We start from the raw sequence: 27205 nt of genomic DNA, 5'->3' as shown, positions 1-27205 counted from the left end.
CTGATCTTATTATTTTAATTTAAATATAATTAAATGCCATACTGATTACAGGTTTTTAAGGGCTTGGGTACATTATTCCTCATAATTCATACTATTGCATAGTGCATGTATATAGCATAAAGGTTATTGAAAGACTTGGAAAGTAGAGCAGGTAAAAGCAACCAGAGATATGACTAATTTATATTTCTAAACTTAATGCTCTATAGAAGTAGTTTGTTATGTGTATATAACAAGTCAAAAGGGTTGAGGAGACCGCCTCATCCATATGCAAATAGACCAAAGGGTCTGTAGTTGGAAATCTGATCAGCTATTATCCTGGCTTTTGCTTCAAAAACCCAGTGGGTGAGCTTTAGCCTATAGAATAAACCCATGTAAATACTTTTCTGAAATAGTTCTGAAATAGTTATTGTGCTCAGAAAAAATCCAACTTGTCTGTTCCCCATTTCTTTGTCCTAAGCTGTGCTTAAAGGAAAACTATACCCCCAAACAAATGTAGGTCTCTATACCAATAAATCACTTGTAAATCATAGAAAATAGCTGACTTGTAAAACCCTGCCTCATCTAAATAAACAATTTTTATAAAAACATACTTTTTTATTACAGGTATGAGATACAAAATCCGGAAAACCCATTATCCAGAAAGCTCTAAGTAATGGGAAGGCCATCTCCCCTTTACGTCATTTTAATCAAATAATTCATATTTTTACAAATATTTTACTTTTTCTTTGTAATATTAAAACAGTACCTTATACTGGATCCCAACAATAATCCTTATTGGTGGCAAAATAATCCTATTGGATTTATTTAATGTTTACAGTTTTTTAATAGACTTTAAGTATGGCAATCCAAATTAAAGAAAGACCCCTTATCCGGAAAAACTCTGATCCCGAGCATTCTGGATAGCAGGTCACATACTTTAAGGGGCACATTTACTAACCCACGAACGGGCCGAATGCGTCCGATTGCGTTTTTTTCGTAATGATCAGTATTTTGCGATTTTTTCGGAAAATTGTTGCGACTTTTTCGCTACCAATACGATTTGCGCGAAAAAACGCAAGTTTTTTGTAGCCATTCCGAAAGTTGTGCAAAATCGAGATTTTTTCATAGCGTTAAAACTTGCGCGAAACGTCGCTACAAAAAAAGGCGCGACTTTTCGCGCAAGTTTTAACGCTACGAAAAAGGCGCGACTTTTTGCGCAAGTTTTAACGTTATGAAAAAATCGCCAGATTTTGCGCAACTTTCGGAATGGCTATGAAAAACTCGCGTTTTTTCGTGCAAATCGTATTGGTAACGAAAAAGTCGCGATAAATTACGAAAAGTCGTAAAGTCGCCGAAAAAAACGCAAAAAATACGAAAAAGTCGCAAAATGTTCGTTTTCCAATCGGAATTTTTCCAATTCGGATTCATGTCTTAGTAAATCAGCCCCTAAGTATGTGCCGCTTGATAATCATAAATAGAAAATTGCCATTTTAAGTACTTAGGGCTGCTCCTTGGGATCAAATGATTCATGGTGAACACAAACAAACTAAGAGCACACATGTTAGCTCACATCAGCCAATGAAAGGACATCTCTCTTTTGGTCCAAGTTAGCCCATCCCAAAATGGTGGATCAAGGTAAAAGATGTAGTAGGGCAATATTTACCACTATATGTATTCCAGTTGGCTAGATTCTTTTAGACACTCAGGACATTTATGATATGTTTATGAGATAAATCGGTTGATATGTTGGTTAATTACTCATTCTGGGGGTATAGTTTTCCATTAAAGATCTAAAAATTATTTCTGCACAGGTTTAGAGTAGTGGACAAATTACAAAACTAACATGGACAAAATTAGTGGGAATCGGTTATTTATAATATTTAGGTATTCAGAAACCTTCTACTTATAAAACATTATTTTATGAAAGTTTCTAAGAACAGGTTTTGGACCCATTATCCAGAGTGCTCGGGACCTGGGGTTTTCCAGATAAGGGATATTTCCGTAATTTGGATCTCCATGCTACTAAAAAGTAATTTAAACATTAAATAAACCCAATAGGATTGTTTTGCCACCAATAATTATATCTTACTTTGGATCAAGTACAAGGTACTTTATTATTACAGAGAAAAGGAAATCATTTTTAAAAATTAGAATTATTTGCTCATAATTGAGTCTGTGGGAGATGGCTTTCCCATAATTCGGAACTTTCCGGATAATGGGTTTCTGGATAAGGGATTCCATACCTGTATTATGTTAAAATTAAAAAAGTTGTGATTTTCAAAGATACTGGAAAAGGTTACTTCTTGATGTATAAATATATTTAAAGTGCAGAATCTGATATTTAATAAAGTTTAAAAAAAGCATTTTGTTTGGACTGTACAGTAAAGGAAGAATAGATCTGAAGTAAAAAGTTAGAATATAACCATAATAAGGCATGTGTGAATTTCTGTTAGAAAACAGCAGTTATTTAGTAAGCTAAGACAATGAACTGTGAAACAGGCACTAAAATTAGACTCCAAGATCATCACGGTCAGGAATTTACTTTGACTGAAAAATTTTGTGTTCAGTGTTGTGTAAAAGCCAACTCACATGAAATTGATTTTTGCTATTAATGTAATGTATCTTGATAAAATTAAACCAGACCTGCAAAACAGATAATCCAAAAACAAAACAAAAAAAACCCCAAACGTTTTCACGGTTTGGCAAAAAGAAAGCCATGAAGCCCTGGTCCATTTAAAGCTAAATGGAAAAGTTGATTCATAAACAATAAACTAATAGAAACATTACAAATGTAAAAGTAAATTTGAAAAATGTTAAATATTTGAATGAGATCTGTATATAGGATATTAATTGGTTAGAAAAAGTGCAGACCAAACCCGTAAATCAGTAAAAAGGAGTGGAAGAATTAACTATGGGAAATTTGGGTTTGCAAGAGGACATACTGTAATACCTCCTTACAAATACATTAGAAAACATTACAGGAGAATTCAGGGGGATCATTTTCACAAAGAAAACAACAAGCTATTCAATTAACCTTAAATAAAAATAAAAATCTTTAATGTGAGGGTGGTGAGACTGTGAAATGCTCAGCCTAGTGATGTTTTGATGGCAGCTAACCTTAATGGTTTAATCACTGTGCCAAGCTGTTAGGCACTTCTCCAGAGAAAAGGAAGATGATGGTATAGTGATCCTTGAACAGTACCACAGAGGTTGGTGTACATTCTACACTTACATTCTGGGACAGCAAAAATATTCAGGTATACACCTACAGTAGTTTTGTGTATGTATAATGCATTAGAAAAGGAAGGGCCTCAGTTTGAGATCAAAACATTGGAAATTCTCCCCCATGTATGTTGATATCCCTATATTTTTCGGACAGTTGATAGCTCTGTAAGTTAATACTACAATTATGTGCAGCCCTACACCACTGTGTTCTGTTTCTGCCACACCCCAGATTCATCTTAGTCCATGTAACACTCAAAAAATAAATAAATATTACAGCAGCCAGTTACTTCCACTTACTCCTCCTTTTACCCAGCACTCTCAATACCAAACACCAAACGCCTTTTGGTTTCAAGTGCCTGCTAAACATGTATTCACGTGCAACACTTAAATCACATGCACAATTTGTTGGGCAATGTGTAACTTACTGAGGTTTCAAAACCTCTTGTGTTTATGCAAATATTGTTGAATATTCACACAAATGACTTTAGTATATAGATCAGTTTTTCCGCATGCAGTCAGTAAAACAAAGTATTATAACTTCATTAATGTGAAATCCCATAATTAGAGCTAACTTCGTTAGTCTGAATATTTAACTAAAATAACCTTTATGTGCTAAATATTTATATTATGTAGATCTATAAATATAGAGTAAATGTTATATGAAGTTTTAGATTCTGTGGTTCACTCTCTTCAGTTCAACACCTATGGCGCGTGTTTACTGGGTAAGCCTGGGTTAATTGGCTTACCATGTGCATGTTCTGTGGCCATTTACAGGCTATGTGGAGCATTACTTTAGAGTTTAAGCTCTGAATAAAGATTGCTGTAATTTATTGAGCACAGTACTTGGGGATATATAGAAGGGGTGCAGCTTATACAAAATCTTGAATGCGAGTGTGTGCAGAGGAAATGAGGGAGGAGTTGAGGAGCAGGTCAGTAGAGGAGAGTAACAAACAGTTTGGTGAGTATTCAGGGATAAGTTCAGAGATGTAGGGTGGAACAGAGTTATGAACTGCTTTGAATATGAGGGTTATTAGTTTGAATTTTATTCTGGATGGTAGCGAAAGCCAGTATAGGCATGGCAAAGTGGCATGGCAAATAAGGAACAGTAGCTAAGGTGTATGAGCCTGGCAGTAGTATTCATTACAATCTGGAGAGGGGACAGTCTCTGTAGGAGAAGGTCAATTAATAGAGAGTTACAATAGTCCAGGCGTGATCTTATGAGAGGTTAAATTAGAAGTCTGGCAGCATCTTGGGTGATAAAAAAAATCAAAATAAAAAAATATATATATTAAATGTTTCTTAGGTGCAAGTTCTGCCTTGGGTTTTGTATTGTAACATACAAGGCATAGAGCACAATAGCAACAGTTATGGACAAATATGCATGTAGTAAGTGATAGATTTGTTAACATTACATAGCATTTTTTTGCAGCAAAAATTGTAAATCCAAATTCGAGTTTCCAAAAAAACTGAAATCTTGAATTTAAAAAAATGCTATTTAAAAGCAGACAAGTTCATGTAGCAGTTAATGAGAGTTATATTTATAAATTTCAAGATACTATAATACAAATTCTGCCAAATTTTAACAGCCCATTCAAGGATTTACAATTTCAAAAAAAGCTTGAAAATTCGATTTTTTTAAAAAAAATCTGCCTATAGTAGTATGGACTCTAAACATACTACACAACTTATATATAAAATGTAAAACCAAGTTCAGTTAGAGTTTGTCTCAAGTCTTGTGAACCTGCATCATAAACAGGAAAAAATGATTGGATACAATTTAGCATTGAAATCCAAGGGGTACTAGGCAGAGAAGTACAACCTATGTTCAGCGCATACCCTTACATTTAAATAGTGTTTTAATAGAAGCCTAATTCAGCTTAAAAAGCTGTGCACAAATCTTTAGAGTATCACATAGATGTGTGCATCTTTGTATACTTTGAATATTCTCTGTGTGCATATGTCTCAGACCGCAATGGTAGGAAAAATAAGGTAGAGGACCATGATATGTGAAAGTACTTCAAAAACAGTTCTCTTTCACAGAGGTCCTGTTTTTTGTTTTTCTGGACATATGCAAACAAAATATTTTTGTACTTTGTAGGTGGCCCTGTTTCTTGCATCCTTAAGCACCCCTAAAATGGAGAGTAATGAGTTTGGACTCACTCTGCATGCAGCTGGAACACCCCATAGGGCAAAGGCACATGGATCTACTAGTATTAGCTATTTAGCTACAAAAATAGACAATGCTAAAAATTTACTGATAATTGTCTCTACGTGTGTTTTAACAGAAGCAATTTTCAGTATTGTCTGGGTATTTTCAGGTGTTTTGTAGCCATGACAAGTAGCTGCTATTAAGTAGTTTTGTGTGCCTTAGCCCTTAGATTGCATATCATTCAGGGTCAACACAAGTTAGGAAGCACCAGTGGCTACAAGACAGTGAAGAGACAGTGAGGTCTGCAGGCACACCCTCTCGCGGCTACCCGGTGCTGTAGTACTGGGAGGGATTGGCACAGTTCTATGTGCAAAGAAAACCAACACATAGAGCCACTTGCCTAGGAATTTTCTCTCATATTTTCATTAATCAAGAATGGGAACACATGTTTCTGTGTGCTAGTCCTCTTTATGCATAGACCTTCCCACAGAAGGCAGTAAATACAGAGCCAAAATCTTTCCAAATCCAGTATTCCTGTTCCGCTACCTCATTCAAGCAGGCTATCACTCCTGTGCTCCTGTTGTAGCACTAATTGCATGTAGACATTATACAAATAATGGAGGTCACCTGACAGCAAAGCCCTGCAGTTTCAGGTGTCCTCCATTATCTTATAGAATTTCCTTGAGCCTGCCAGTGCTGCACTCTGCACTTTACTGCTGGTTTTTAACCCAACACAAAGTAGAGAACACAGCTTGCTTTGGTTATTTTTTTTATTTAATTTTCTAATATATAACATATATAAAACACAGGATTATATACTGTACAATTTATTTAGCATTGCAATTTATTTCAATAAATAAGTAGAGAATAATAATGTTTTGGAGGTTAGAGATGTTATTGGGGGGAAAGAATGTGGACAGGTAAGAAGGCAGAGGGGAGTTCACAGGCCCAAAGATTTATTTGCCGGGGGGGGGTCAGTTATCTTACTCTCAGGGCTGTCTGATGTTGTTATCTGTATAGAAGCTGTGAATCAGCTTACTTCAACTCTAGCTATGGGCACACCACTTATTGCTATAGCACCTGATCCCCTAGCAATCATTAATAAGTCTAATGTAGGCATCTTTAATTATCAACAATAGCAAACCCCATACCGAATTAATTTTAATGTTTTGTTTTCAAGTCATTTTAATTTTTAATTGGGAGAAAGTCATGGCTTTTGTCAAATGTTGAAAAATTTTTAAAAATGTTTAACAAATGTTAGCATGCTTAAATGTTTTTAAGTCACTAGCCCTTTTATTAATTTGCTTCAGTGAAAAAATGATCTGTTTATTTCTAAATCTGTTATTCATTTTAGAACAAGTTTCCTTAGAAAAATGCCATAGTGTTTAATAGAATGGATAAGATCTATCTTAATTATCCATGTATGTCTTGGATAAACAAACATTAGTTAACCCGTGCCAGTGACAAATTACGATATCAGATACTAACTGTAATAGTTTAATCATGTGTATAGCCAGAAAAAAATGCAAATAGAAAAGGTTTAAACATGTTTTATGCATAAATTAAGTTCTGCGTATACTTTATTAATATTAATTACAATAGTGAGAAGTTGTCTTGAGAAGCACACCTTAACACTTTAGAAATAAATTGTTACCTGAAATGGTATATCAGACACTATATTAAAGGCAATGGTTCGGCGAGCTTGATTGAACTGAAATAACATTAAATGAGAGGTTGCCATATTCTAGATAACATATTCTGTGGCAAAATGTTGGATAGCTGCGAAAGCACATTTCCCTTTAAGGAACTAGTTCTTTTGGGTGGCAGTAGAAGCCAACTTCTGTACACCCCCTATCATCACTATTATAACACTGTATACCTTATTCCAGTGGGAACTGGTAAAATGATTAGGTCATAGGGGATTACTAGGCCTGACCTATCCTATAGACAGTTGACAACAGCTAGATACAAGTAGGACACACAGAAATGACTTTTTCCAATGAAACCAAACCAGTTATGACCAATTATATTTAAATTCACTGAATACATAAATAAGGTTAAACTGATGATGGCATTTAATCAAATGGACAAGCTGGAGTTTTAGGGAGAGCAATACTCCTCTATTTCAGACCTTCTTAATTGCAATGGAATGCAATAACTTATTTGGAAAACTGTTTTACGTTCCTGTACCTTGTTGTACAGCCAAATACTTCTCAAAAAACAGATTTGCTCATCACTATTTCTAATCCCATTGAATTTGCATTAAAATGTAAAGTATATTCTTATGCTTCTTAATCATATGTAGCAGCTATAAAGACCTTATTGAATGCTTTTTTAACGCTAATTTTTACCTAAGACAACAATTTATTATTTGCCCACTAATCGTTTGCTTTGATTTACTAAATAACATAAAAAAATTTTTTTGATATACATACAATATGGATTAAAGTAAATAAAATATTCTGTTATTTGCTTATTAAAGCATATATATGTTTTATATGTCCTGTACTTGCTCTTTCATGTGTATCTAAAATGACAAAGCCTGATAGCTGTGATATCGCTTATCAAACAATACAACACTGTTCCCAGACACTATCTGGTTCATTTGTTTGAATTGCCTGCCTTGGTCACAGTAATAATATAGAATGTTCATGTGTTGTAAGCACACAGCTCAATTTCTCCCTTGAGAAATTCCATTATACCCTAGTCCTTATGAGACAGGAAATTGAAAAGTCACTTACTTGCAGAAAAATTGTCACATGGTTCTGTTTAGATGCTGGATGCACATTTATCACTTTGCAGTGCTTTCTCCTGTCTTGCTTCTTTACATAAGATATATTGCTCACTATGATTTAAGCTGAGGATACACAGCAGCTTACATTGGAAAATCTTTTCATACTGATTTTATTCTCAGCATACATTGTAGAGCTAATTAAATGACTAAACTACATAATAGTTAGCCTAAGAATAGTACCAAAATGATGTTACAACAACAGAATGATGCTAAATTGAATTTCACCATTTTCAACAACCTATTTTTAGGGCATAGTTGGCATCATCTCCTATTTAGCTCCAGGCTGGATTACTTCACCGATATTATTACTAGTTATTTATAAACTGCTAACATATTTTACACCTCTGTACAATAAAAATGGTTTATACATCAAGCATACAAAATACCGATGGATAGAAAAGGGAAAGAAGGCCCTACTTAACAGAATTAATATCATACATTAAGGTAGTTCAAGCCTGCAGTCAATATGACCTAACAACAATGCAACACTTGTTTATATACTATAATAAATCTGGCAGCTCACCAAAACAATGCATTCCTTGCTAGAAAACTAATTGGGGCTCATTTAGCCAAGAACTTCTTTAGTGTTGGGGGTAGGTGGTTATGGTGAGGTTATGGGGAAGCCCTCTTTCTTACCTGGGTAACAGGGAAGTAGGACCAGGCTCTACATGCAGGTCCACCCACCCTTACATTTCTCTTGAAAGGGTTGATGGGAATGATGCACTTAGTGGAAGACAGCACATCAACGTATAAGAAGTTTATATAGGTTGGGTTGTTAAGTGCTATTAAGAGTGGGGATTTGATAGTTGTTGGGCAAGCACCTTTATTGAATAACAGCACAATTTAGAACATTTGCATCCATTTTAGTGTGACAACACTTATGTTATGTTTGTAAATGACGTTAGGTGCATAGGGATAGTAGTAAGAGGATGCAGTCTGAGTGTTACAAGATCCAGGATAAAAGACTTTGTTTCATTCTAAATTAATTTAAGGTTTTAACAAATCATTTTAAAAAGCTGCAGTTTTCAGTTTAAAAGTCCAGTCTGTTATATTTTATGCTGACATTTTGTCATATGGGCAGAAGCTTCCTTTACCTTATGCTAAATCAGCTACATGGCTATATTGTACTATATTTTACTGTTTAGAATTAGAGTAACTGACTTCAACAGCTCTCAAATAAGGCCATACAATTAAAATAGTACAAGATCACACTGGGGTAACAGGGGCCCACCGGGGCTGCTGGGGGGGGGCCTCCAGCACAGTCGACGCAGCACATAATGCACCCCCCACCCCACAGTTCCAAACAGGCAGGGAGGGGAATGGGGGAAGCGGGCCAGCAGGGGGCTGCAGCTGGCGAGCCAGCCCAACCCTGAAAGATCAATTTAGAAACATTAATAGTTACAGTATACTTTTCTTGATTTTAAACTTTTTTTTAATGGATGTGGCACAGAACTATATATAGAATATAGAATATATATATATAGTGCCATGCAGCAGTGCTTAATTTTGAACAAAATAAAAAGGACTAATTGCTGCTGTGCACAACTCTACAACTATAAGTGCACAGAGCACTTTTGCCTGCAAGTAGCTTTAATTAAAGTTGTTTTAGAACAAGCACAGCTGTGCAAACTTTAACCATTTGGGGAAAACATGCGCAAAAAAAATATGCATTGAGTGAATGTTATAAATGACCCCCAGTGTGATTGACTATTGACATTCCATCACTGCACAACAATACACAAATACACTATACACTATTAAAGTTTCCCACGCACATTCTTAGTCACACTTAATTACTCAGATACAGAGATACAGTTATTCATATAAAAATAGATGCATTAGGTGCTCAAATACACATTTATTTGTGTATTTGACTGCTTTTTGTATCTATTTTTTGTTTGTTTGTTTGTTTGCTATTATGAGTATCTAGGTTAACACCCAACACAGAGGCGCTAACACGTATACTTTATACAGTTGATTGTGCTCTATATTATGATTTGTGGCATGGTTATTCAAAAGCACACATATTCAGGTACTTTTACCCTAATTAAAATTTCAGTCAAAACTTAGTCAAAGTCACATTGAAAATGCTTTTTAGAGTAGCAAACCAAAGCTGTCCCTTATCTCAATTGAACTCCATCCATCAAGTGAGCCCTACAAATTCATGTTTGTAAAAGCAGAAAAGAAACGATTGCATCCTGTCATCTCTATGCAAATTTCTGCGTATCACATCTAAATCTGCACATATTTTGATAACCTGCAGGGTATAATACTCTTCTCTATAGAGTTTTAAAAAGAAAGGAATGTGGTCTTAAATATAGGTCTTAAATATATTTAATTAATAAATAATTAAAAACTCAGTTATTAATTTTGTTTACATAAGAATTTTTTACCAAGAATAATCAACTGGACACATTCCATACTATTTATTAGGTTAACAGAGAACCTTGTTAAGCAGGCAGAGTGATCCATTTTGGCGTAATATTGCAATTTTAATTCTCTGCTCCATAAGTCAAGTTAAAGGGGAATTATGGCTAAAATTTCTGGATTATGTTGATTACAGGAGTATCTCAAATTAAGTTAAAGAACTGCCAGTCTGGTTAAAAGTAGCAACTTCTTCCTCCATATGTTACAAAAGGCACTAAGTTTGTCCAGAAGCAGTAACCCAAACTAACAAACTGTTTGCTCTGCTGATTTGTTTCTATGGGTTACTGCTCCTTGGCAAACATATTGCCTTTTATTACATAACCCCCTTTACTAATCAAAATATTTAAACAGTTGAATACTAAATGGCTCACAGAACATTATAGGACAGTTTAAGGTGGTCATAGACATGCCAATTCTAGCTGCCGATACCCATCCTTTAGACCAATCCAGCAGCTTATCTGTCTGTTTATGGGCACAAATGACAGGCCTCCCTGACAGACATCTGGCCTGAAATCGGGCAGGTTTGATTTTTCTGTCAGATCAGGGACCGCATTAGCTTGTTGATACACCCCCCGAACCGACAGCACCTTTACCTGCCATTTTAATTTGAATTAGCCCAATATCTCCCACCTGTAGGTGGGCATATCGGGAGAAGATTCACAGATCATGTATGAAGAGCTTTAGATTCACCTAACAGGCAAAATTATTAATGCATTTACAGTATATTACCATATTGTTGATACTTATGCTTAGATCAGCAAAAACATTATACATTTAAATATAAACAAAATCTATATTTCAACTATTTGTGCAGAACAGACTACACAGTTCAAGGTGACGGTTGAACTTCATTTTACTGGGATATTTAGCCCATTTCCATGACTTTACTTACATACTCAGAAAAATATATATTTTCTCATATTCTTTGCTCTTAAGAATGTCCATGGTAATAGATGGGCTAACCTGTGAATCCTTTAGTACAATGCATATTAAAACTTTTATTCAAGTTGTCTGCAAGGACCCAAAAAGTTTCCAAAAATATATTATTTTACATATCATAAAAAGTACATTTTCAAAAATAAACTAAATCTGCTCCCCAGCTTCAATATTCTCTAAACCTAAGGAACAGAATACAAGTATAACCGTGCTGTGTAAGTTATGATGAATGAAATGAAAGCATGTGACCACCTACCCACACACCTTGGAAGAGGTGTACTCCACACTCTTCGACCACCTCCCAAGCAGGTGAGTTTATTGGCACCTTCTAGACGATAGCCAGGAAAGCAGGAAAATGTAAGCGAATCTCCAACCCCAAAATGAAATCCTATTCTTCTGCTAAAAGCTGGCACACCAGGATCATCACACGGCTCTAAATCATATTCTAATAAATAAATAAAATAGACAAGAAAAACAGAATTAAATGTAAGGTCATTTTGAGACTTCAGATCAATTGATTTATAGGGTTCAAAGAGTAAAACAAGAATGAAACTGTGCAAAAATAAATTTATAATTTTGGCCTTATGTCAAAATATGTTTTTCAGTTTACTACATTAATTATTTGTATTTTCCTGTATTTATACTATAGTGTTAAATATTTGACTTAATATAACACACAAAAATGTACCCTATAGGTTTTTACAAGTCAAGCTTTTTTTTTAAAAAAAAGAAAACTTTGGAGAATGTAAGGAGTTAGGTGGGTATCGCGTTGGCAAAACGAGCCCACAACAGTTGACCCCTAAAATGCTGCTGATATTGCCCATAGGAGGAACACATGGGCCTTGGGCATGAACTTACAATACATTGCTACTTGCTTTCTATTCTATTAAAATAAAAGTGAGCACCTATAAATTTCTTTAATAAAAGCCCTGTACCAAATGGTCAAGGCTCCCTTGTTCCTGAGGAAGCTGCACACTATGGCTCATGCAATTGGCAAAATGCAACAGTGCACAAGTAAAGATGTACAGATATATGACAGCTCAATCATAATGTAAAGTGCAAAAAAGGTTGCAATTGACAATTTTTTTTTGCACTTTGCCCACTGCTTTGAAGTGCAGAGAACTGTGGATTGTGCATAAAGTGAAGTGCAGCCTTAGTAAGTGATTCTAAGAAAGGGGGGGCTAGTTGGCATCCTCCCCTGCCACCCCCCACTTTGCATGTCATTCTGAGGTGCAAAGTAGGAGTAACAGGACACTGCACCCACATTGGGGCCCTGTAGGACAGACAATAAGGCGTTCTGTGCATTGAGCTACTAAAAAGATTTTAGTAGCTTAATGCACAGAATGTCTTAATGTCCTACATATATTGATAATGGGTCAGTGCAGAGGGACCTCTATTCATTGTTGGTATGAATTTTGTGGTTATGGCCTCTTTGCACCCCTGCCTAATGATTTAAAATTTACACCAGAAGGAAAAAAGATACATGCACAAAATAAATGTTATGGATTTTCTATAAAAGTGAAAATCAATAATTTACAATATTTATATATACAATACAATGGTAGTACTGAGTGATGTAGTAACAATGTTTTGATTCTGGCATTCATTGCACACAAAAAAAAACAAGACAACATTCTACTGCAGTGATTTCTCAACTCTAAAAAGTAACATTAGTCTGGATTAATTATAGTTGTAACAGAAATATTGCTTTTCCCCGAGCGCCACATATAGATCCATAACAATACATCTTACTCACATCTCTCTTACCAGAAAATGTAATGTTAAAGCCTTCGTATGAAATTGAAAAATCTGATATAAATCGAAGCTGAGCTGTAAAATTCCCAAAAAGACCAGCTTTTATGGTAGGGGGTAAGACTGACCCTGTCAGTCTTGCTACTGGATGAGCAAAGCTGCCATCTTCTGATATCAACAAATAGTCATGGGAGCTTTCAAGGTGAAAGGTGTGAAATACCAGCTGAACACCTGCAGGGGAATAAAGAGCTTAGGAAACAAAGATCTTCTTGTTTTTATACGTTCACACTATCATTGAGTACCATGCATTTCTATACCCTGAGATATACAGTTTAAAATAAAAAATTAATTTACTGAAAACTGACTACATATGATTCCCACTAAATACTGCTCACAAATGGTTAACAAATTACGGGGTTGATAAAAACTTTAATGGTTAATACTTAAGGGTAAATCCACTTTCCTTTTCACTAAAGCATACAAGATGCATACCTTATCAAACATTTAACGAAAAATGCACGATGTGCTATAAAAATTGGTAATGTAATCGTTGGCTAATGAATAATAATTTATGGATTTTTTTTCTTTACTAAACGCTTTTATTTAATTTCCCATTAGCTTCTTCTTCGCCATTTAGATTTTATTGGACACCACTTTAAGGGCAAATTTAATCAAGATTTGCCCTTTCTAGTAATGCACATCGAGCCTTCACACTATACATTAATGAGTTTTTGTAACCCTGATGAACATATAAACAATATAAATAAAAAAATAATTTTACAATAAAGATAATAATGAGGAAAACAGAAGTCAAAAATAATAACTAACAAAAACAGTAGTCGAATGTTAATGTCCTATATACATCATTGCAGAAAACAATAGCAAAGAGTCACCAACTACTGTAACATTAATAACTAAACTAAAAAATCAGATAATAAAAACAAATACTGTTGCAGTTTATGCTAATTAAATAAATTAGGACACAATTACTGCCCGTTCTAATAAAGGGATATAAAGCAGAGCGGTTCAGCACTCCCCCCTCATTTAATTTTGATACAACATATTCAATATTTCATAATCTGCTCCAGTTGCAAGTATTTCCTCTCTCTGTTAATTTATTTTATCCTTGTGACCTTTTATCTTTGCAAGGAGTTTGTATGTTATCCTTGCGGGTTTCACTCACGCATCAAAAACATACAGGCAAGTTAACTGGCTCCATATAAAATTGGTCTTATTGTGTGTAAATATATAGGGACCTTAGATTGTAAACTCAATACAATATAATACAACTATATTACATTACTGTATATTGTTTATTTGCAACTGACTGGAGGCCTATCAAATTTGCTGTCTGAATTGGAACTAATATGCCAGTGTTCTACACAGTGTTCACCTGTATTTAAACCTCTTTTTCTGCGGCAAACCCTCATTAGCTATTTAGAGAACAGTAGCCTTTAATGCATAGTGAATATTAAGGTCAGTAAATATCAATGTGTACTAAATTTTTGTATGTGTTCATGTGTCTATGCATATGGGAGCACACTTACAACCTAATATGTCCTAGCATCTGCTCTTTTAGGGTAATTGTGATTGTGTACAATAAATCCTGGTAATTAAACGTCTGGTAGGTGAACGGTAATTTGGTTAGGACTTTTGCATTAGCATAGATACCTTGTATTTCCAAGGTCAAACAGAATTAGTGAGACAGTATGAATAGCTGATCTGCTGTGTTACAATTAAAATTCTGCACATGCCTTACTTGCTCAGTGTTACTTTTCTATTAATTCTTTTAAGGATTTGTGTGGAATTAAACATGATGTGAGCATTTGGTAAATGACACAACACTGCATAAAATCTGTTGTATTGGGAAGTAGTAACTATTCTTGAACAAATGATGAATTATAAACCTTGAAACAAATCAGAATACAGATGCTTATGTTAAATGGTAACTAAAGCCTTGATTAAACACTAAAAAATGTTAATGCATTTAGGGAAAAGAGCTGCTGTGCACTTTTCTATGGGCAGTATCTCTTTATAAATATCCCTTTGTGATCCACCTCAGAATGTAAAAGCCACTACAGGTACAGGTACTGTAAGTTAACCATTTTCTAATTGGGTTATGGAAAGGAGCAGCACTATTGTATGTTTTTTCCTAAAGCCTTAGGACTATGACACATGGCATATTTTTGGGGGCAACAAAATACTAGGGAAAGCTCCCTAATTCGTTTCCATATTAGATTTGTGGGTCAGATGATTGCTATTGGAATCAACTGAAAGTGATTACAAACACTTAGGGCCAGATTCATGAAATAACGACTTCAAATCCCGAATGGGATAAATTCGGATTGGATACGGTAATTTCTTAAGATCGCAAATATCACAAAAATGCTTATGAAAAAATCGGATTAGTCACCATAATATCATATTGGCGATCCGAAATTTTTTCATACCGAATGATTGTAAACAGCGGGAAAACCTTTCCGACTTTGATTCTGTGCATGATTTTGGAAGCTTCCCATAGGAATCAATGGCATTCTGCAGCTCCAACATGGCCCAAGGAAAGTCTCGATAATGGAGCTTGAATGAATCTGAAACTTTCGTACTTGGTACGACAATACAATTTTGTTGCAAAGTACGAAAAAGTAATGCAAGGTACGAAAAAGTCGCAGAAAATACGCACGGAGCATTCGTGGATTAGTAAATGTGGCCCCTAGTCGCCTGCCCACATAGATATTCATTTCCTGGTATACAAATCTCTTACTTGAGTTGAAAAGTGGGCCATTATTGAGTTTTCTAATGAGCTGAGAAAGAAGTATATCCAACATTCATACAGTCCCCTTCTAGATCTCCTTTGATTAGCAATATTAACATTTTTCATTTAAAAGCAAACTAGTTAAAACTATGCTGTACATGTTTCAAATTTAGTGAGTGTTAACTTGATTTGCTGGAACATTTCTTAAGATTCCATTTGTATTTGCACATGAGACTATTCACTAAATGTGCAAAATCTTTTTATGGATCAGTAGAATGAAACGATTCTAGAGAAATTTCTCAAAGGAGAGATTACTACCGTAATTGCTTAGTGCATATTTCCGCACAACCCATGGCACTGAGGGATCAAATCCACTAATTAAGAAAATGTGAGGGACTTGCTCTAAGATGAAACACAATATTTCTCAATATTTCTATTGAGAATAAGCTTTTTGCTTGCCTGTTTTTCATTCAAACTGAAGTGGGAGGACTTAATAAGGGAAAAAAATCTTAATTTCAAGTTACTATTTTTTTTTTACACAGCACCCAAATAATATTTGTAAGAATAAAGAGGATTCATTTCCTTACAATGTTATAGTTACTGATCCATTTTTCATCCAATATCATCTGATAAGGTAGTTTTTGCCAACTTGGAAGAGCAATTTTTGTGCATGATCAGAAAAATATTCTATACTAAGTACTTAAGAACCTATAAGTGTAGAATCTACTGCTCTTGGCAGGCAGGTAGCTTACTACTAGCACAGTGGATTCTGCAATCTATAGCAGATAAAAGTTTAAAGAGAAATATGCCACTTTGAAAAAGGGCAGTTTAGTTTCTATAGACCAGGGATCCCCAACCTTTCTTATTTGTGAGGCACAGTCAAATGTAGAAAGACTAGGGGAGCAACACAAGCATCATAAATGTTCATCGAGGTGCCAAATTAGGGCTATGATTGGCTATTAGTTAGCCCCTACGCACACTATTAGCTTACAGGAGGCTTTATTTGGTAGTAAACTTTGCTTTTATTCAACCAAAACTTACCATCAAGTCAGAAATTTAAAAATAACTACCTTGTTTGGTAGACAGTAAAACTTTTTTATAGGGGTTTCTGCACAGGGAGCCTTATTTTTATAAGATATATATTTATAATTATGTACAGACCAGGGGCAATTATCACCCCCAGAGCTGCTCAGAGGTGGCTCCTGCGATGCTGGCTCCCCTCTCCAGCTTAAAAAACAGAAATTGGGCTCGTATGGTTACCAGAATTGGCTTTTTGCCACCCCTGGCAACTTTGGAGGCACTGCAACCTGGGTGCATTGTCCCATGGCAGCACCGACCAGAAGATTTTTGATGTCTTAATCTGGGAAGCTAAAATAAAATATCTTCATCCCTCTCGCTTGAAATGGTTTAGTTGATGAGGTAAATAATTTAGAAAAATGAATAGAACTTTTGCTTTATATAAACAATCAATAACTTTCATTAAGCATCTTTTAGTCATAGGAATAGCCTCGCTATACTCAGCAAGAAAAGTAATTTAGAATATTAATTGCTTTCAAATCAGTATTTTATTGAATCAATAACATTGTCATTGTGAATCTGATTCATATATCATATCATCTTCAATATATGTGACTTTTATTACTTTTTATATCTGAAGTTTTAATATATTCTACAGCATATGGATAAAATGCTTTCTTAGTTTAAAAATGCTAATTAGGCTTGGGCCTTTCTAAACCTACCCTCTTATATACAGAATTTGATGTTTCAATAAAATATAATCAGGTATAGGTGATTGCTAACCACATTAGAATGTACTAGCTTGGTAGTAAAATTAAATTATGGCATTTCCACTGTTGCAAAACAGCTGTGTTTCCCCATCAATTAAAAAAAAATTACAATTTCTGTTGGTTTAGATTGTTTCCTACTTATTTCAAAATTGTGATTTAAAAAATGTAAATGAAAAAGTAAATGTGAAAGAAATGTTCTCCAAAAATTGAGATTGTATGCAAAGAATATACAATGACCTCTCTACTCATCTTACACAACCCAGGCCCTTAATAATCTATTGCAAAACACTGCAGAAAAAATAACGGTTACCTTAGTTAAATTAGCCTCTTTATGGGTTTACTGCAGATTGTCACCTCAGAAATTAGTTAAAAATATATGTCCCATCCCTCACCTTACTGACGCCAAACATGAATTAACCACTTTTTCTGTTAAGCTCAAGAGATCACAAAAAACACAGAAAAATATTTTCAGCACAAGCCTTATTCATTGAACTCATAATAAAAATGGGTAAACTTCCCCTCTAAAAAATGTAATTCCCCATTGTTAGCACAAGGACATTAGCGTAATTATGGAACTATGTGGTTAAGCTAGGAATAATGGGCTCCCATGAAACCTAATTGTAAAGGCTGAAATCATGGCATTTGTCTACAGGCAGAAATGCTATTTGAAATGGAGACGTACGGATGTCTAAGCACAAAAAGGTATGCTGACTTGTCAACTAATAAATTTACAGTTTTACATTAAAAACCCTTTCATAAGGATGCATTTTACAAAGATTTGTTTATCTTTTGTTGAACTGATTTACTTTGTATTAAGCAGAAATGGATCATGTAATAACAACAATAATTGCATTTTTGTTTCTAATAAATTAGTATATTTGCTGGAAACTGGGAATAGCCATTAAATCACAGAATCTATAGAAGGGTTTTCTGTAATTTAAAACTGTTATTGGCCACTCTGGAGAGAGGTATAGACGATTTATAGGGATATGCAAAAATAAAAATGTAATTGTCAATTCGAGTTTTTTTGCCTTAATAATCATGACTTTGAATTGTGGTTTAAAAAAAGCACATTTTTTAAATGTTTCAAGCGACAAAAACTTTAAAAACATTCATGTAAAACCTTGGCATCTGAAAGCTTGCTAGGTCATGTAGAAGTCAATGGGAGCTGCCTAAGGCAAAATTGTAACTATTTAGTAGTCAATCTGAGTTTTTCGAGGTTTTATTTTTTTGAACTTCTGCACATAAGGAATTCAGTTTTTTTCTGCAATTTTAATTGCTTCACATTTTGATTTAATTATAGAAAATAGCATTCTATTTTTTTTTAGTAGAAAAGCATGCAAAAATTACACAAATATGAATTTTGATAAATTGGCCTCCCTATGTTGTGAAAAATCTATTACCTTTACCATGTGACACCTCGATTGTCCATGTGCAATTCAGAGAGTTCGGATAAAAGTCTGGAAACCCTGGAGACAGAATTGTACCTGTCCTTCCATGAATGTAACCACCACACAAAGCTGAAATCAAAGAAAGACAAAACACATTATAATTTGTAAGACACACAGAGGCATAGTCATAGAACAACTTGAGATCCATACAGGTACCTGTATCTACTTTTCTGTCAATGTGCAATAAGCAAGGATAGAATTGACTATGCAGAGAAACACTGGAAATATCTCTGTCTAGAGTTACCTACTTACTTGTATTCACTATTTTTATTGGATCATGGATTATTATTAGTGATGGGCAAAATTTTTCACCAGGCATGGATTTGCAGCAAGTTTCCACGTTTTGCCATTGGCTGATTTCATTGCAAAACGGGCGCAAAAATGTATTTCTATAGTACTACCTATGTATACAGGACTGTATTAGTTATGTGTTCAAATTCTGGTTTTTACAGTAACTGTCTATGAACATTCATATGCGTTCAGGTTAATTTTTAAATTTTAAGTTTAACAAAATTATCTAGCTAAATAACTGGCCCTTACCAATCACAGTAGTATATTTCTAAAGTATCTTTAAATTAATAATTGGTGGGAACCTTTATAGCTTACAGCTTATAATAAATATTTTTATTAATCTCTTTCCAATCATTATAAAAATCAGTATATGAAACTATTTCCACCTTTATTACAATGCTATTTCCAGTAACTGAATGCTTGATTAATGAGAAGCTTCATGTAACAATGTAGGATTTCCAATTACCATGTCCCTGCACTGAATTTACCAATAGGTGGCTATTAAATTATTAAAATGTGATAAACAGCCTGGATTATAACCATAATTTTCCAAAATAAAATGTATATTTTTAGCTTGACACCTGTATTGTTTAATAAGATAGAATAATGCAATTTTCCCAGTAGAGGTGCATAGTTGAAGAGCAGGCTAAACTACCTTGTTGAATTATTCATTTAAAATGGGTATTCTTTATTTATGAAGTGTGCTCATAAACATTCAGTGCATATGAAAAATCACAAAGTGGTCCCTTGGCCAAAGAAATTTTTGTTCATATAGATTTTTTTAATTTCTAACAAATATATTCAGTAAAGAAATTCAAGTGAATGCAACAGGGAGATCTATTTTCTACTATGCAGATAAAATAGGAATGTACGGAAGAATATTCAGCTTTCAGCTTAAAAATATCTTACAGCAAATAAAATATGCCTTTGTGATGGCTCTCTAGAAAGCATCATTTACAAATTGTCACAAAATCCTTTTAATTTGTGTTCCTACTACAGAAAAACTCAAGACAAGAAAAACTAATATACTCACCTTTAAGTGAATACAATTATGAATTTAATGTGCAGCAGTTTTTAAAGATACCATTATGTGTAAAAAAAAAAGTAATTCTCTGAATGACCATGTTTACAAGTGATGATTCCAACACACTCAGTAGTAGCTGCTATTGCTACTATTGTTGTTATTATTATTATTTAATAATGATTTAATAATGATTTTTTTGGATCATTTTTATCCATAATTTGGATCACTATACTTATAGATGTACAAAAAAATAATTTAAACATTAAATAAACCCAACTGGATTTTTTGCCTCCAATAAGGATTAATTATATTTTAGCAGGGATCAAGTACTGTACAATCCCTGAGAATATTTTTTGTTTAAATTTAAATTTGAATTATTTGTTTAAAATTGAGGCTGTAGGAGATGGCCTTCCCATAATTCAAAGTTTCTGGATAATATTCCCAGGATAGCGGAACCCTTACCTGTATTATTATTATGATTGTATTTATTTTTTACAAATGGAAGTCTGGTTTCTCAAAAATTGACTCATTTAATAACTATTACAATTTATTAATTATTACAATTATATTAAGTATTAGAGAACCTACCATCACAACTGGGCAATGCATGATTCCATTGATGGTTACTTTCACAAATCAGTGGGTCATCGTCACTTAGTATATATCCAGGATCACAGGTAAAGGAAACTGCGGACCCTATTCCAAAATATTTACCATGTCGGTGACCATTTACTGGGATGCCTGGGTCAAGGCAGGAGTCAGATTCCAGTGTAATACCTGAAGTCAGACAAATTACCTAAATTTTACTGTTTTGGTATACTGTAAATAAACATTATGTTTTATTACTTTTCTAAATGTAAAAATAAAATGATTCATTAACAACATCAAATTGTACAAAAGGAATCAAAGCTTTGTAATCATTAAATATATTATTCAACTGTAAGGGCTCTGGCACACGGAGAGATTAGTCGCCCGCGACAAAACTCCCTGTTCGCGGGCGACTAATCTCCCCGAGTTGCCTTCCCCTGCCATCCCTCCGACTAACATGTAAGTCGCCGGCGGGATGGCCTCGCGAGTCATTTTCGGCGATTTTGGGAAATCGCGCCGCCGCGTGTGCCATCCCGCCAGCGACTTGCATGGCAGGGGAAGGCAACTCGGGGAGATTAGTCACCCGTGAACAGGGAGTTTTTTCGCGTGCGACTAATCTCCCCGTGTGCCAGAGCCCTAAATGCAAGAATTACATTATCTACAATATCTATCTACTGTATATATCTAAATGTTAAACAAAGAAGAGCAAATATGCCTCATATGCAAGAACACTTAATAGAATACATTTTAGGGCCTCCTTTTATCAAGCCCTACAAACAATACAATTGCATTAAGTCAAGTTAACCCTTTAAGTGCCATGGGCCATTGGATATCAGGGTATTAGTGCCACATAATCTATATTTTAGGGTAACAAGTAACTACAGCATATTAAAAAAAAAATGCGGTATTCCAGTTTACAAATGATGCTGGCCTCAAAGTGTTAAGGGATTGGCCACAGACAGATGAAGAAACTGTTCATAACATAATGATATAAAAGTAGCAATTAAGAACAAAATCTGTTAAGTTCATCTCATTATGAAAAACAGAGCTAAATACAATGTGTACCTTATTAAATAAGCTACATTATCGAGACCAAAAAAAAATATGTTCCTTACTTCACTTGTGTGTGGAGAGTGCTACCAATTCCTGCAAACATTCTTACCATCTGTAATTGATTCCCATTCAAGTATTAGAATGTTTTGTCAAAATGAACATTCCTGAGTGACCCTTTTCTGCCTCTTTTACCATGTACAAAGCATTTTCTGTTCTTTTGAATGGAAAGCAATGACAGTCGTGTTGACCACACTATTGGGGTCAAACTTCCTTTAAATCAAAGCCTACATACTGTATATACACAAATACATGCATTTAAAAAAAATATGGGATGTACTTGTATTGTAGCTATTCATTCATTTGTATAAATTATTAGTTTGCCCAGAGCAAGGTTAACTAGAAGTGTTGCAGTCAATAATCATGTACGTCTTCTGACTTTTGTCCTGCATTGTAATGAGCATTCATATTAGATTGTTTATTATGTAACATATTTTAAGTAAATCAATATGTTTGTAATAAAAGTTTATAGTCCATAAAACGTACAAAATTATTATGGAACACCGGGAAGAAAAGATGATGATTTGATGGTATGAAATTATCATTACGTTTCAAAACAACAGAAGAGAACTGAAAAGATGGATTCCATTGACCCACTGTCATGGTTTCCATTGCTCTTTTGTACTCCCTCTGCTGGTTATTTGATGTATCTGCAGGTCAGTATTATTCAGAGACATTTGGTCACTTCAGCCACCAGACTCCCAGCACATGACCCAGCACAATGCCCTGTGGGAGCTTAGACTCAACTGTAGTTATAGTAATAGTAATACTGTAATTATGTGCATATTTGTATATGGATTCAACATCAATAAAATATAACATTTATTAATCAATAATAATTTACATTAATGCTCATGGAAAATGTAACAGCAACAGTAAATCATTATAACATATACATAATAAGTGGTTAACTAAGTTGCAGTATCTTACCTAATTTGGTCTACCATTCTTTTTTGGTATAATAAATCTATTGTTTGGTTAAAATTGGTATCTTATCATTCTGCTTTTCACAGTACATTTGATCATGCAACATTTAACCTTCTATTTTTCCTGTCAAAATCTACTTGCCAGTTGGAGGGTTTGTCATTTGTCATTTTCCATATATCATTCCTTGAACAGAATAATCTCCATACACTTACTGTCACACACTGATCTAAAACCTAGAGGGTAAATTATAGGGTTGTGCTATGCATCATATACTATTCTTTTCTGCCCATCATCAAAATAAAAAATATTCATTTGACCCTTAGTTGTACATTTACTTTACATATAATACATTATTTGTATGGGGACAGATTAAGGGCATTCCAAAAACGGCATGAGACCCCCTGCTATAATTGCCTCCAAATCTTAATTTGAAATTACATATTGTTAAAATAACAAAATCTTTAAATTTTATTTTATTTTAAATTTTATTTTTATTTAAAAGAATAAATAGCATAACCCACTCCACACAGGCATACAGTAATAGATATAATAACTTCCTACTGAAATACAAGACTTACTTTCATAACGAATTAGAAAGCCCACACTGGATCGACTGTTGTCTGTTGTGAATAATAGGTACATGTAATTTCCTGTGCTAATAAGAAATTGTGGTGCTTGGGTTCCATGATACTCTCCAATTAGCGGTGAGGAGTTGGCTGGGCCATCTCGTACCTCCAGAATATCGTAATTAACTTCAGTCTGAAATCTAAATGACAAAAGTTAGCCATTTGAGAAAAGATACAAATAATCTTGTTTAGTAAACAACTGTGCATTCGATTAGCATTTAGCTGGAAACATTAGCAGAACACCAAGGAGAAAAGTGGCTGTTCATTGTTCCATTTTAAACAACTGATGTTTGAACAATTATATATATGATTTTACAGACAGCGATCATTACATTGCCTTATTCCAAATGTAGTTATAATCGTGTACTCTGTTAATTAAACAATTTCATTTAACGAGGCCTGGAATTCACTGTAATTCCAAATTCTAGTTTACTGATAGAGTTAACATTTTTTTTCTTTAAAATGTCATTTTTCCCTGAAACCTTACATTAACAATTTTATGCTTCTTGAATCTTTTAGGGCTTAGATTTATGACAGATGATGAAGCATGAAATCATTCTCTACTGGCTATATTTTTACCAGAGAGCAGAAACCCTCTCATGATACAGCATAATCCTGTTCATTGAATACAGTACAGATTTGTCTGTAGAGATGTTAACCTTCTGAACTACGAAAATCAGAATATCATACAGCCTTTTACTTGTCAATACAGTTTACCAAAAAAAGAAGTGAAACTTTGGAAGTATTTTACGTGTCAATACAGTTTATTGAAACATGAAGAATTATGATATTCTGGTCCCTCAAGCAATTTGCATTTAAAGAAGATTGGCTGTGTGTTCATTGTGTGTAAATACCTTTTTTATAATAAATCAGTGCTTATTATGAGAAAATGTGTGATATTGATTTTAGTAATAAAGAGTCGTGTACTAGTGTCATACACTATGTACCACTGTTCCCACTGTTAAAAAGACAACCACTTGCCTGGATCTTATAATGGTTATATTAATCCTAAAGCAAAGTACAAGTACAGATCAGGCAAGGCTGAGGATTGTATACAATCAATTGGATAAATGCTATGATTAGTGATGGGCGAAATGTTTCGGCAGGCATGGATTTGCGGCGAATTTCCGCGTTTCGCCATTGGCGGATTTTTTCACATAACAGATGAAAATATTTGCCGCAGGTCCAAAAATTATCGCCCGCGTCAAAAGAATAGCCGCATGTCAAAAAAGAATAGTCATGGGCGTCAAAAGAATAGCCGCTCAACAAAAGAATAGCCGCGGGCGACAAAAGAACAGCTGTGTGACAAAAGAATAGCCACGGGCGACGTGTGAGATTTTCGTCATATCGCAAATCTTTTGAAAGATTTGCGAATTTTCCGGCGAAACGGCACAGATTCAGTCATCACTAGCTATGATGATTTCAGAAATGTGACTTCATCTTTATACTGTAATATATACTTAACACTTTGCTGTATGTAGTTGTTCACTTTTTTCCCATTATGTATTTAATGTGCTTTGAGCAAGGTTTTTTCTTATTCTCCTAAACATGGATTTTTCACAGTATGCAATTTGCTTTATATTTACCTCTCAAAACTAATTTTAACAGCATGCCCATTTCTTGCTTCAATCACCCATTCACAGTTCAATGAATCTTTGTAAAACCCAGGCCAGCCTGGGGGTAAGATGATCCCACTGGATGCTGTCAAATGTCCTCCACATGGTGCTGAGGGATAGAAATACAATGAAAGGTTAACTAGTTTTCTATTTTATGTAAAACCTCATTAGAAAAAGACTGGCCCTATCAAATCAATCTTGCCTTTTCAAGAGTATTTCCATATAATCAGGACAGACTACATTTACAAAGCTTCCTAATCTCCTGTCAAATATGTGCGTAAGATTTTAAACCATGCATTTGTAGGGTAATTATTCATTAACACCTTAGACAGCGGAATATATTTCATAGAAACTCAACTGTTGAGTGTCAGATTGATTCAGTAATCCCCTCAGAAGCCCTTTTCCATGTATGCTAACAAGATCTTGCCATTTGCATTACATTGTTTCTAATACAGTAAAAGAGGGGTTTGCTTAAAAAGAGGACAAAAAAACATTAGGCACAAGAAGGATTTGGACTGATTTAAAGGAGAAGCCTTGCACATAATTATCTGAGAGAACAGCTGATTGCAAAGATGGTAGGAATAAAGTAAATATTCTGGGACATTGGCTCAATAATAATAATAAATAATAATACATTTCTGGGATCTATATTAGTTTAAAATGTATTTATTTGTATATATCTAGTGTATGTGTCTCTAACATGCATCTTTCAATATAATGGACTTAATTTTACCCTTCCTAATATCTTTGTATATATCAAGTATAAAACTTGTTTTGGACACACCAACCTGATGACCACTGACAAAAACACTGTAAGGAGATGTAAAATAGTGGTTTGTTGGCAAAGTAAATGGGGATTTATGTTATCTATGTTTTAATTGTAATAATTATATGGTAACAATCTAATAAATCCTATTTATGCTGGATAATCTGGATAACCTATAACCCAAACTGTGTTCAGCTTGTATTAATAATACAAATACTAATAATATATATATATATATATATATATATATATATATATATATATATTAACAAGGCGATACTTTGATTCTCCCAGTGTTTCAAATTCTACTGGGAAATATAATTCAGAAACATCTGGAAAGTTCTATTAAATATTCTTTATACAAAATCTAAATCTATAATAAAAATAAAGACAGACAATCTTGTAATCTGATACCAACTGTATGCCAAAACATCAAAATTGCAGCACTCCCTTTTCAGATTTACAAAACCGCCCTATTTCACATATGCCACGGATACAGCAAGTTTCCTGGTCCTTTTTCAAGCTAGCAAGGAATGTCCAAAAGAAGTTTGAGAAAGGACCAGGAGGTCCAAAATGTTGCTGCCATATGTGAAATAAAGGCGGTTTTATAAATTCAAAATGGGAGTGCTGCAATTTTGATGTTTTGAAATTTGAAGATATGTGGAGGTGCACACATGATGCTGTGTGCACCCCTTTATTAAGCTTCTCACATATGTGCTGCAAAATCCACTGTTTACCAACTGTATGCCAGCCAGTCTTGGCCTTATTACTGTGTATCTGTTGGCATTTAGGGTATACAATATATTAGAAAAGCCAACTTTGTTTGATAACAGAAATAAAATTACCCAACAAACATTTAAAGTCCTTTAAAGATATTAAATATTAAGCTTTTGGTTAGCCTGGAGCTTTCAATTAGCATTGCCAATTCTCTATTAAAAAAAATACCAGCTTACACATTTTTTTTTGGGGGGGGGGCTTTTTTTACTTATTTAAAACATTGACCTC

The 27205-nt window shown here is 34.3% G+C and overlaps 1 protein-coding gene across 1 annotated transcript in view; it reads right to left on the bottom strand.

Annotated features, from left to right (window-relative positions):
• Positions 1 to 27205, bottom strand: part of csmd1 (CUB and Sushi multiple domains 1) — a 716970-nt gene that overhangs the window by 190857 nt on the left and 498908 nt on the right. Inside the window, exons 17-22 of the mRNA XM_031902727.1 lie at positions 25405 to 25543; positions 23771 to 23958; positions 21156 to 21344; positions 19205 to 19321; positions 13278 to 13493; positions 11767 to 11955 (exon numbers count right to left, since the gene is read on the bottom strand). Coding sequence (XP_031758587.1) covers positions 11767 to 11955; positions 13278 to 13493; positions 19205 to 19321; positions 21156 to 21344; positions 23771 to 23958; positions 25405 to 25543 — 1038 coding nt within the window. The remainder of the gene's footprint in view (positions 1 to 11766; positions 11956 to 13277; positions 13494 to 19204; positions 19322 to 21155; positions 21345 to 23770; positions 23959 to 25404; positions 25544 to 27205) is intronic.

This window comes from Xenopus tropicalis, chromosome 5 (assembly GCF_000004195.4).
Source record: "Xenopus tropicalis strain Nigerian chromosome 5, UCB_Xtro_10.0, whole genome shotgun sequence".
Classification (NCBI taxonomy): Eukaryota; Metazoa; Chordata; class Amphibia; order Anura; family Pipidae; genus Xenopus; species Xenopus tropicalis.
Note: the sequence above shows the minus strand (reverse complement) of the source record. Positions and strands in the feature narration are given on the sequence as shown.